Consider the following 13,593-nt stretch of genomic DNA (forward strand, 5'->3'; position numbering starts at 1 on the left):
TGAGATCTTCACGTTTTTGCTTACTCCACTCTGATTGTCCGGGACTCTATGCCTTATGGCGGGAAGATCCGAGGCCTCTCCGTATCCAGCGGAGTCCTGCCCAACCCTGGGCTACTTCTACCCGTCAGTTATGGAGTATATTGTTTAGTGTTTAGTTATGGATCCCTTATTTCCAGACTTTTATGATTCACTTAAAGTTCTGGACCTTTCCTACTCCCTACTTCCACCTCATTTTGCAGGGGTTAACCCGGCTTTACCTCCGGATTGCCTTACCCTTTTTTGATGGTCAGTCAATGGCCCTCTCTAGCTCTGCGGGTCCCCCCACCTGACAGTTTTTTGGGAAGTAAGAGACGCAGGTGACGGATCAGGGAGCTTCGTGTCGCTTAACATTTACCTTGCTTGATGTCTCTTTACTAAGCTGCTCTTCTAAAGAGATTTTCAGTTCTTGAACATCCTGAAGTTCTTTTGTTTTATGCTGCAAGCGGGATTCCAGCTGTATGACAAACAGAATGTTACACCATTATAAACCAGAGCTGCATTCACACTTCTAGATGGTTTCATCTTTGTAGCCAACAGAATTTGTAGACTTATTAGGACACATTTACTAATCTTATAGATGGCGCAACTTACACAAGCTGTCTAAAGATGCTACAAACTGATCTCTGTGGCTGAGGCTGGATAAAAAATCTGGTTGCTTGCTAGTCACTTTTGTCTACCTTTATACTTTGTGTCAAAATTTTATACCTCAACTTCCGGGCCAAATCCCTTTCCTGCTAAGCCTTGCTCCCTGGTGAGCTAGGAGGAGCGGACTGCTCCATAACTGGATACACCAAATGCCACCAAACTTTGGTGCATTGTATGACAAGGTCTAGGTGCAATCATCTTGGTAAATGTGGACCATAGTCTAGATCAGCTCTGGTGATCTGCATTCTATGAAGTGTTGTCTTGACACTAGGTAATAAATAGTATTCTGATGTAGCTCACATCAGTCAACTGTGCTTTAACAATGTGTGTGTATATATATATATATATATATATATATATATAAAACAAACATTCCAATAAGAATATATATTTACATTCATACCTCCTCTTTTTCCACTTTTATCCTGTCCAACTCAATTTTTAAACTTGATATCGATGCTGTTAAAAGAGAAAAAAAAAAAAAAAAAGAGCAAAACAGAAAAAAAGGAGTGAAAATATTCCAACAAAGACAACATATGAAAACACACGATACAAAACGATGGCACAAACTCCTAATGATAACATATAGCTTTCATCCAACTTTTTTTTTTTTTTTTTTGCAGTGTCTTTCCGGGTGTTTTTCACAGCATCTCAGTATTTTTCCAAAAATGTTACATCCAGATGTTTGCTGAAAGCCTTTAGTAAATCATTATATACACTACAAACAATGCGCTTTTTCTCATGGAGTTTTTATTTAGTTTTTTGGGTCCATGGTGTTTTGTTGTTTTTTCAAAACAAAGCATATTCTAGGTGTGGCTCTTTTTTTTTGGTGATTCCTGTAGGATTCTATGTAAGACGTAATGAAAGTTAAAAATTGTATGAAAAAAACTGCTACCCCAAAAATATGCATCATTTATTTATTTTAACAAAAAGGCTACAAAAGTGTGAAGGAAGCCTCTTAGATAACTTTACAATAGAATAGCAAGAAAAACCAAAAGCATTAGAACCACCCAAATTACAGTGCAATCTGAAGTCTTCAGATCCTTGGTTTTCAGTCTTAGGACCATATGTGGGCCACAAATCGTATCCCTGTGGATCCTGAAATTCTTGTGGGACCCACTGGCTATTCGTGTAAGCAAAAAAGACAAGTAGACAGGTTCCATAAGTTGCAGCCCGTGTGCGGTCTGATTATTTTTTTTTTTGCAGACCCATAGAAGTCTGTGTGCAATCCACAAAAATGGGGATCAGACATGGAAAATCATGCCCAATCAACTGAATTTACCAAAGGTGGACCCCAAGCAAGGTGTAGAAATATCTCAAAGATAACAAAGAGAAATGGGAGGCTAAGGCTGAGTTCACACCTAAGCGTTTTACAGCGCGTTCCTACGCGCTGTAAAACGCTCAACAAGCAAAAACCAATGATTCCCTATGGGCATGGTTCTCACCTGAGCGTTTTACAGCGTGTGCGAACGCGCTGTAAAACGCCCTACGCCCCAAGAAGCACAGGAGCTTCTTTGGGGCGTATTCAGCGGGAACGCGCCTAAATGGGCGTTTGCTTGTTTCCTCCTTTAAAAACGCGCGTACATAAACGCCCGATAAAAACGCCTGTAAAAAGCGCATACAGAATACGCTCAGGTGTGAACCCAGCCTTAGTGTCATAGCAAAGGGTCTGAATACTTATGTCCATGTGACATTTTCGTTTTTCTTTTCTATTAAATTTGCAAACATTTCTAAAATTCAGTTTTCACTTTCTACTGAAAACTGAGTGTAGAGACATGGGAGAAAACACATTTTTTTTTGTTTTAGCACAAAGCCAAAACATAACAAAATGGGAGAAAAGTGAAAGGGTCTGAAGACTTTCCAAATGCATTATGGCAGGGATCAGGTAAGTATGATTACTACCGAGTGCCTGGCCATGCTGGGGGTCTGAAGAAAAAGTCATCAGGAATGAACATACCGCCATAACTACTTTTTCATTTATGGAATAATCGACTGAAAACACCATGTCTATGTGTGTGTAAGATGTAGCCAGAAAAAACTAAAGGACTAAATATGTAGACAAGGGGAATGAAGACATTGGGATACATAGAGTGACAGATTCCTTTGTCTCTCGGACTGTCAACAGAAAATTTGAGCCTAGTTATTTTCTTACATAAACAGGGAATTAAAAAACACGTATCTCATACCTTCTAAGATGTCTTTAACATGATCAGTGATAGGTAAAGAAGGAAAGAGAAGAACATGAAGGATCAACCAGAATAAAGGAAAATAACAGAAATAAAAATAGCTTTTAAAAAAAAAAAAAAAAAAAAAAGCTGGAGTAATAAAAATTGCTCTAAATAGGAGCATATGCTTCAAAGCGGATTTCCATCCCAAACTTAGAAATGACCCCATGCTAGTATATCAGGAGTTATAACAGTAATTATGTTGCGACATTGGAACTTTTCTATTCAGTTGTAGAAGGAAAATGTAGAAAAAAAATCCATGCCGAAGGTCCACATGCTCTTTTCTGCTATTGATTCCCTATGGATTTCATTGTGGTATTAAAATTTATATCTGCACAAGCATCTTGCAGCCCTATTTATTACCCCTTTAACTATCTTCATCTTTTTTTTTTTCAAAATGTGCAACATAAAAGCAATGCAAAATAGTGAGCAAATGCCTTAAATTTTTATTTCTACAACCTTATTTTACCAGCACATCTAGTTCTGGATAAGCACATTGAATCGGTTACCTATTTCCTCTTTACAATTCTCTATTTCAATTTGAAGTGTTTCTTCTATGTTTTCCTTCTGACACTGTTCGGCCTGAATTTGCTCTTTTAAGAAGAGAATCTCTGCTTTCAGCTTTTCTTCAAGGTGGTCTGATGCTGTACGGACACTAATAATATCTTCACGGTATTTTAAAACTAATTCATGCAATTCCTAAAAACAGAAAATCAGAGCTTTTTATTGTGTCAAATATTATAGTACAAATAAATTACTAAAAGTACACTGACGAGCAAAAGGGTAACAATGTTTTGAACTTTTGACTTTCAGGCTCCATATTTCCCCATCCACTACAGCTTTGAACTTGAGACTACCATCATTTTATAAACAATCTTCTTGGCTATCTCATACATAAATTGGACTTAGTTATTTAGCATATGAATAGGTATGCAGATTCTTGTCATGTAACTAGATTGTTACGGTTTTGCTCCTAAAATTCAATATTTTAATTTTTATTAATTTGCCAGAATTTTGTAAATCTACCTTTGTTTTTCAACACTGCCTGACTCCTTCTGGGCATGCTCTTGTTCAGATTCAAGCATGTCTCAACCAAAATCTGTTCACGGGTCTCTTCTACACGTTCCGAATGGTGCATACTGGTCGACTCACTTGGATATGAATACAGTTTTTTATTCAGCTCCACCCACAAGCGTTCCATTAGGTTGAGGTTTAGGGCCAAATCCAACAACTCTACATCATCATCATTGAACCAATTCTTTGCCAATCTCGACGTATTCTTTGGGTTGTTGTCCTGCTGGAACACTATATTGTCCTTTGTCATACCCATAGTACTCGACTATATGAAATAGCTTGTCTTGTAGGATATTCATATATAGCTCAGCACTGAGAACACCATCAATCCAGGTCAAGTATCCAACGCCTTTGGCTATGAATCAACCTCATATCATCAGGCTTCCTCCACCAAACTTAACAGTTCCTTCAATTTTTCAATCGGTTAGCCCCCTTTTCCCTTGTTTCTTCCAGAGCCCAGTCTATTGACTTCCGTCTCATTGCTCCAAATCACCAGTTTCCAATCTTCTACTGTCCATTGTTTGTACTTTTTTGCGAGCTCAAGCCAATGCTTCTTATGATGATATTGAAGTCGAGGCTACTTCACCTTTTTTATGGCCACAATTCTAGACTTGTGTAATGTGCTTCGCACGGTGCTTGCATGGACATCTGTGATCTCACTATTATAAAGCATATGAGCCTCCACTGCCGTGTTTGTCGTGCCAGAACTGATAGACCTTGTGACGAGCCGACTTGTTGACTCCAATATTTGCCTGGAAGTCCACTTCTTGGCTTCAGAATGGATGGACGGACTTCATTTCATATTCTTCCAGCTGTCATGGCGCTCACATGATGCAGTTTGGCAATTTTATTTACCAAGATACCGCTATCGATGAGCTGGATGATGCAGTCTCTTTTCTTGGGAAATCTTCTCCCTGGCTGCTCCTGGATTCGAACAAGTGACCTTTCATTTGGGAATCAACCTAATAACACACTGAGCTATTAGGGAATGTGAGAACTGGTTGGAATTTGTAGTATACAAGAAGAAAAAGATTGTTCCATCACAGGAGCAAAGTTACCTGACAAGAATCTGCATAACTAATTATATGCTGAATAGTTGCAAGTCCAATTTATGTAGGAGAAGAAGATTGTCTATAAAATGATGGTAGTCTCACATTCAAAGCTGTAGTGGATGATGAGATATGGAGCCTGAAAGTCAGAAGCATTGTTACCCCTTCACTCATCAGTGTATATTTCCACCATTATATACATAGTAAGTATTTCCTTTTCTTAAATTGTATGTCCATCTTTGACCACCCTTGGACATGTTACATACATAGTTAATCTACATTAATAATATACATTACTTATCCCATATTAGAGGGGTTTTCTGGAAATTTTATACTTAAGACCCATTCAAAGGATAGGTCATCAGTATGTGATTGGTGGGGGTCTGATCCACTATATAGAAATGTGATTAAGAAAAAAAACTAAGGGGGAGATTTACCATCTCCCTATACCAGTGATGGCGAACCTATGGCACGGGTGCCAGTGGCAGCACTCAGTGCCCTCTCTGTGGGCACCCGCAGCCTGGAAGAAGTCCAAGGTGTAACACTATGCCTTAGACTTTTTCTGCCGTTCATCAGCGCAGGGCATGCTAGAATGGCACAGACAGCTCACTGAATGTAGGCAGGCTATTATAGATACATGATAAAGTACATTGAAGATATGTTATATTAGTATTCAGAGTAAATGGCCATGTTGGCACTTCGCGATAAATAAGTGAGTTTTGGGTTGAGTTTTTACACTGTCTCTAAAAGGTTCACCATCACTGCCCTATACCGTGGTTTTGGTGTTACAAAGTTGCAAAACTTCGAGCTGGAATAAATTTTAGTCTGGCACACAGTCTACCGGACCAGGCTTTTTTTTCTTTCTTTTTTTAAAGAGGAGGAGCAGTCCTTGTCATAGATGAAATGCTTCCTCCCGCAGTGTAGGGCCCATCAACACTAGCGAAGCACACGTTGGTCTTTATAAATCAGGCTTAAATGTCTCATTGTATTAGAAAAGCTAAGCTACAGACACTCAATGCATAGTGTATTAAAGCACTTGACCTTTTATATACATAAATATCATAAACTGTGGACATATCCTCCAGCAAGAGAGGTCAATAATGATGGCCTCTTATGCCAATTCTATCAAAGACCTTCAAGAGACTGCACTTGCTCAAATTTAAAATACCTCAATGGTATCGGGAAGGATGAAGTTTTCTGCTTGTTGGAGTGACACGTGCAGACCATGCATTCCTTGAAGACTGTCATTGTCCTTCTGTAACCTAGTCAACTCTTCAGAGACCTGCTCCCGTGACTGCATAAGAACAGCCTGGAAACAAGAGAAATGTAAGTCTTTACAATTTATTGGATTCACCGTGCCACTTTCAGTGATTCAGAGTAATGGATACCATATTGTAAGTTTCTTTTACTGTAATGTTGCACTTTATCAATGTCCACCTTATTCTGTGGTATTACCATTTGCTCTTGAACACTTCTCTTTGCCAGAGAGAAAGCTTGCTGCAAGTCTGTGAGCATGGTTTCTGAATCCTGAGCTCTCTGTGTAAGGGTTGATATCTAAAGAAAGCAAAGCAACAGAGTTAGACTGAACTGGAAGCAAATATGACATGATCTTGCCTGAAACTCCAAACTTCTACACACCAGTGAACAATGTGATGACTATTACACCATGTTGTGGGTAAGAAAGGTAAAATGCCTAGAGACGAGCGAAGCGCTCTTCTCATACTACATTCGAAGCCGGTTCGCCCAAAAAATTGTTATAATACTGTACGGAAATTAGTCTCCATACAGTATTAGAATGTATGGGCTCCGATGAGCCGAAATAAGTTATTCACGAAGTTGTGTGAGACTTTGTTGAATAACATCGGTAATTGGTTATTACAGTGAAAAAACACTTCAAAACTTGGAACCAAACTTCGGTTCCAAAGTTTTTCACTGTAATAATTAATTACCAAAGTTATTCAACAAAGTTTTGCGCGACTTCGTGAATAACTTACTTCGGCTCACTGGAGTCCATACATTCAATTGCTGTACAGAGAGGAATCTCCGTACAGTATTATAACAAATTTTTTAGCGAAGCAACTTCAGATGTAGCATCCAAAGTGGCTTTGCTTATCTCTAATGGCTATATAGGAATTTCTGCTCACAGACTAAAATCTACACTGACGGATAGGAGATAGGACAATTGGATGCCAGGAAAAAATGCAAAACTGAAGAAAAAAAGGCCACAGAACAAAAAACAACAAAAAAAACAACAACACACCACTATAAAAATTGTTTTGTAACTGGAGGTGTCCAGGGCATGTTCATCCCCTGCACCCTGCACTGTAGGGAATGAAGCCAGCAACTGCCCCGGGAAGGAGTCACATGAACATGTCCAGTGACCGTCACTATCTTGCATCCTATGGACGTAAAGGATGACCGCTTGTTTGTTTACATCCCCAATACTGGGGTGGCCGGGGGCCTTCAGCTTCCCAGCCAGGGTAAAATACCAAATCAGCTATGGCTGTATGAATGAAACTTTAGCAATCATAGCCTCATAGAAATGTATGCCGATGGCCATTTCAAATCATTCCCGGTGAACACCTTAAAGGGCTTCTGTCACCCCACTAAACTCATTTTTTTTGTGTACTTATAATCCCTATCCTGCGATATTCTATACATTATGTTATTAATCATTTTCGTTCAGTAGATATGTCAAAAAACGTACTTTTATAATATCACTCACTCAGTGCGCCTGCGCCGATGGCGTCACCGAAAGAGAAGATGTCATCGGCGCAGGCGCACTGAGGGAGTGCTGAGGAGGCGAGCCTCCTTATCTCAGAGCGCCTGCGCCGAATCAACACAGGCGCGCGATTTTTGAAATGCTGACATGGCCAGTCTGAGGAGGAGATCGCGGCTGGCCCTGTCAATCAACAGGAGGAGGGGGCGGTTTTTTGCGGCTGCTACCAGCAAGTAGACGCCCTACTTGCTGGTAGACAGGTAATTAGCATATTATAAAAGTATGTTTTTTGACATATCTACTGAACGAAAATGATTAATAACATAATGTATAGATATATCGCAGGATAGGGATTATAAGTACACGAAAAAAAAAAAAATGAGTTTAGTGGGGTGACAGAAGCCCTTTAACCACTTCCCGCAACTGTAACGCCGAAAGGCGTCATTGCGACGGCTCCCCCAGGCTACGCTAACGCCGATTGGCGTCATCTCGCGTGAGCCGGGATTTCCTGTGAACGCGCGCACACAGGCGCGCGCGCTCACAGGAACGGAAGGTAAGCGAGTGGATCTCCAGCCTGCCAGCGGCGATCGTTCGCTGGCAGGCTGGAGATGTGATTTTTTTAACCCCTAACAGGTATATTAGACGCTGTTTTGATAACAGCGTCTAATATACCTGCTACCTGGTCCTCTGGTGGTCCCCTTTGTTTGGATCGACCACCAGAGGACACAGGTAGCTCAGTAATATGTTGCACCAAGCACCACTACACTGCACCCCCCCCCCCCCGTCACTTATTAACCCCTTATTCACCCTTCATCACCCCTGATCACCCCATATAGACTCTCTGATCACCCCCCTGTCATTGATTACCCCCCTGTCATTGATCACCCCCTGTAAAGCTCCATTCAGATGTCCGCATGATTTTTACGGATCCACTGATAGATGGATCAGATCCGCAAAACGCATACGGACGTCTGAATGGAGCCTTACAGGGGCATGATCAATGACTGTGGTGATCACCCCATAAAGACTCCCTGATCACCCCCCTGTCATTGATTACCCCCCTGTCATTGATCACCCCCCTGTAAAGCTCCATTCAGACGTTCGCATGATTTTTACGGATCCACTGATAGATGGATCAGATCTGCAAAACACATACAGGCGTCTCCCTGGAGCCTTCCAGGGGGGGTGATCACCCCATATAGACTCCCTGATCACCCCCCTGTCATTGATCACCCCCCCTGTCAGGCTGCATTCAGATGTCCGTATGATTTTTACGGATCCACGGATCGGATCCGCAAAACACATACGGACATCTGAATGGAGCCTTATAGGGGGGTGATCAATGACAGGGGGGTGATCACCCCATATAGACTCCCTGATCACCCCCCTGTCATTGATCACCCCCCCTGTCATTGATCACCCCTCTGTAAGGCTCCATTCAGACATTTTTTTGGCCCAAGTTAGCGGAAATTATTATTTTTTCTTACAAAGTCTCATATTCCACTAACTTGTGTCAAAAAATTAAATCTCACATGAACTCACCATACCCCTCACGGAATCCAAATGCGTAAAATTTTTATTCTCACGCTTTAGGGCCCCTAGAATGCCAGGGCAGTATAAATACCCCACATGTGACCCAATTTCGGAAAGAAGACACCCCCAGGTATTCCGTGAGGGTATATTGAGTCCATGAAAGATTGAAATTTTTGTCCCAAGTTAGCGGAAAGGGAGAGTTTGTGAGAAAAAAATAAATAAAATCAATTTCCGCTAACTTGTGCCCAAAAAAAACAACATTTCTATGAACTCGCCATGCCCCTCATTGAATACCTTGGGGTGTCTTCTTTCCAAAATGGGGTCACATGTGGGGTATTTATACTGCCCTGGCATTTTAGGGGACCTAAAGCGTGAGAAGAAGTCTGGGATCCAAATGTCTAAAAATGCCCTCATAAAAGGAATGTGGGCCCCTTTGAGCATCTAGGCTGCAAAAAAGTGTCACACATCTGGTATCACCGTACTCAGGAGAAGTTGGGCAATGTGTTTTGGCGTGTCATTTTACATATACCCATGCTGGGTGAGATAAATATCTTGGTCAAATGCCAACTTTGTATAAAAAAATGGGAAAAGTTGTCTTTTGCCGAGATATTTCTCTCACCCAGCATGAGTATATGTAAAAAGACACCCCAAAACACATTGCCCAACTTCTCCTGAATACGGCGATACCACATGTGTGACACTTTTTTGCAGCCTAGGTGGGCAAAGGGGCCCACATTCCAAAGAGCACCTTTAGGATTTCACAGGTCATTTACCTACTTACCACACATTAGGGCCCCTGGAAAATGCCAGGGCAGTATAACTACCCCACAAGTGACCCCATTTTGGAAAGAAGACACCCCAAGGTATTCCGTGAGGGGCATGGCGAGTTCCTAGAATTTTATATTTTTTGTCACAAGTTAGCGGAAAATGATGATTTTTTTTTTTTTTCTTTCCCTTACAAAGTCTCATATTCCACTAACTTGTGACAAAAAATAAAAACTTCCATGAACTCACTATGCCCATCACGAAATACCTGGGGGTGTCTTCTTTCCAAAATGGGGTCACTTGTGGGCTAGTTATACTGCCCTGGCATTCTAGGGGCCCAAATGTGTGGTAAGAAGTTTGAAATCAAAATGTGTAAAAAATGACCAGTGAAATCCGAAAGGTGCTCTTTGGAATATGGGCCCCTTTGCCCACCTAGGCTGCAAAAAAGTGTCACACATGTGGTATCTCCGTACTCAGGAGAAGTTGGGGAATGTGTTTTGGGGTGTCATTTTACATATACCCATGCTGGGTGAGAGAAATATCTTGGCAAAAGACAACTTTTCCCATTTTTTTATACAAAGTTGGCATTTGACCAAGATATTTCTCTCACCCAGCATGGGTATATGTAAAATGAGACCCCAAAACACATTCCCCAACTTCTCCTGAGTACGGCGATACCACATGTGTGGCACTTTTTTGCAGCCTAGGTGGGCAAAGGGGCCCACATTCCAAAGAGCACCTTTAGGATTTCACAGGTCATTTACCTACTTACCACACATTAGGGCCCCTGGAAAATGCCAGGGCAGTATAACTACCCCACAAGTGACCCCATTTTGGAAAGAAGACACCCCAAGGTATTCGCTGATGGGCATAGTGAGTTCATAGAAGTTTTTATTTTTTGTCACAAGTTAGTGGAATATGAGACTTTGTAAGAAAAAAAAAAATATCAAAAAAAAAATCATCATCATTTTCCACTAACTTGTGACAAAAAATAAAAAGTTCTATGAACTCACTATGCCCATCAGCGAATGCCTTAGGCTGTCTACTTTCCGAAATGGGGTCATTTGTGGGGTGTTTGTACTGTCTGGGCATTGTAGAACCTCAGGAAACATGACAGGTGCTCAGAAAGTCAGAGCTGTTTCAAAAAGTGGAAATTCACATTTTTGTACCATAGTTTGTAAACGCTATAACTTTTACCCAAACCATTTTTTTTTTTACCCAAACATTTTTTTTTAATCAAAGACATGTAGAACAATAAATTTAGAGAAAAATTTATATATGGATGTTGTTTTTTTTGCAAAATTTTGCAACTGAAAGTGAAAAATTTCATTTTTTTGCAAATAAATCGTTAAATTTCGATTATTAACAAAAAAAGTAAAAATGTCAGCAGCAATGAAATACCACCAAATGAAAGCTCTATTAGTGAGAAGAAAAGGAGGTAAAATTCATTTGGGTGGTAAGTTGCATGACCGAGCAATAAACCGCTAAAGTTGTGGAGTGCCGATTTGTAAAAAAGGGCCTGGTCTTTAGGGGGGTATAAACCGGTGGTCCTTAAGTGGTTAAACATAAAAAAGCTGTTCTTATCTCATGGGTGCCCCGCCACCCCCTGCTTCCTGGTCCAGCAATGATGTTCTAAAAAAAAGGGTCATGTGACTGCTGCAGCCAATCACTTACTGTAGCAGGTTACATGCCCCTGTGTCAGAAGGTCATTAGGTGATCGGGAAGAATTGGTATGGGAGCAGAGGGGGATCTGTGAGGAGAGTATTGCTTTTTAATGGTTAACCACTTCATTACCGAAGTGTTTACCCCCCTTCCTTACCAGGCCAATTTTTCACTTGTAGCAATGGGCCACTCTAACTGCAAATAACAGATTATTTCTGAGCCAGCCTACATGTATTTGATATGATTTTTCATGGGACATCCTAGGCTACTTTCACATCTGCGGTTTCCATCCGGCACTAAAACCATTGTAAATCAATGGTCGCCGGATCTGGAACGTTCAGTTTCCCATGCCGTACACAAAAACGCTGCTTGCAGCAGAAAAAGAATGCATTCTGGTGCACTCTTTTCTGTTTGTTCAGTTTTTCCACCATTGACAATGAATGGGGACAAAACTGAAATGTGTTTTCCTCCGGTTGTGAGAGCTTTGTCAGATCTTAAAACCGGAAAGGAAAACAGAGATGTGAAAGTAGCCTTAGACCTTTCTTTTGTGCCATTAGATGACAGATATCATATTTTTTTTCAAATATTTAAGGAAAAAGTATGAAAATTATGAAAAAAATTTATATTTTTCCTTTCTTATCAATTTATTTTTCGAACTATTACAAAAGGTTTCCAGACAAAACCATTACCGTACGTTTGTACTCTGAAAATGGACGCTATTTGTATAATTTATCTACTGGCTGCTTCTACTGGCTGGGCCCACCACAAGATTTCAAAAGGCTAAAGCGCTATGGCACCGGATGGCTCTATGGCACAGTGCTAAAACATTACAAGACCCTTCAAAGTGACTTATGTTGTCCCCTAAGGCAGTGTTTCCCAACCAGTGTGCCTCCATCTGTTGCAAAACTACAACTCCCAGCATGCCTGGAGAGCCTTTGGCTGTGCAGGCATGCTGGGAGTTGTAGTTTTGCAACAGCTGGAGGCACACTGGTTGGGAAACACTGCCCTAAGGTATTCATCTTGGATTTAGACATTTTAAGTGTTTGGCAGTTTTTTTCCTTCACATTTTGTTTTATAAATGAAAAAAAATCTGTGTGCGTTTGTATATTTTACTCAGAACCTCCCCCTCTATACTGAATATAGCTGAAAAGAATACCTAGATTTAAAAAAAAAAATTAAGAAAGCAAAAATTGAAAAATGGTGTGTATGCTTGTATATTTCACACACAAATATTTCACTATACTATTGCTTAAACTAATATACTTCATGTATTTTTTTTTACGAACAAAAAAGGGTAGAATGTGTGTAAGGGCTCAGGCACCGACCGTAGGGGTGCCGCATGCGGATCGTGGACCCATTCACTTGAATGGGGTCCGCAATCCACATCAGACTGTCTGCACGGACAGAAAACCCATGGAAGCGCTTCTGTAAGCTTCCTATTCGTGCCGCCGTTCTGCACCGCACCTCCCAGATTGCGTACCCATTCAAGTGAATGGGTCCGCATCCATGATGCGGGGTGCACACAGCCAGTGCCCGTGTATTGCGGGCCGCAATACGGCCATGTGTATGAGGCCTAAGTGTGTGTATGTAGTCTGCTATATTATTGGTAATACTAGTAACTATGGCTATAACTTTGGAATTTTTGTATTATCTTTATTTCACTTTTTATTAATTTTTTAATTAATTTTCTTTTAACTTTTTATTTATTTTAAAAGTGAATTAACCCCCACTTACACAGTCAGGACAGGAAGGGGTTAATTCACAGCCTGGAAGCTCAGTTATTTTACAGTCAGTAGGGGACGTGCTTACATTAAGAAGAGCGGTCCCCGCCGGCTTTTACATTGAACACTGCGATGGATCCTTGTAGCAGGGTGCTACAAGG

At 40.8% G+C, this 13,593-nt stretch overlaps 1 protein-coding gene across 2 annotated transcripts in view; it reads right to left on the reverse strand.

Moving 5' to 3' along the window:
* The window catches only part of RABEP1 (rabaptin, RAB GTPase binding effector protein 1), a 123,563-nt gene that overhangs the window by 11,581 nt on the left and 98,389 nt on the right, over positions 1-13,593 (reverse strand). Inside the window, exons 12-17 of one of the 2 annotated variants that reach the window (XM_040424868.1) lie at positions 6,488-6,586; positions 6,201-6,341; positions 3,419-3,608; positions 2,871-2,882; positions 1,088-1,143; positions 395-493 (exon numbers count right to left, since the gene is read on the reverse strand). In XM_040424868.1, coding sequence (XP_040280802.1) covers positions 395-493; positions 1,088-1,143; positions 2,871-2,882; positions 3,419-3,608; positions 6,201-6,341; positions 6,488-6,586 — 597 coding nt within the window. The remainder of the gene's footprint in view (positions 1-394; positions 494-1,087; positions 1,144-2,870; positions 2,883-3,418; positions 3,609-6,200; positions 6,342-6,487; positions 6,587-13,593) is intronic. The other variant, XM_040424869.1, reaches the window with a different exon arrangement.

Source organism: Bufo bufo, chromosome 3 (genome assembly GCF_905171765.1).
Source record: "Bufo bufo chromosome 3, aBufBuf1.1, whole genome shotgun sequence".
NCBI classification, from domain to species: Eukaryota; Metazoa; Chordata; class Amphibia; order Anura; family Bufonidae; genus Bufo; species Bufo bufo.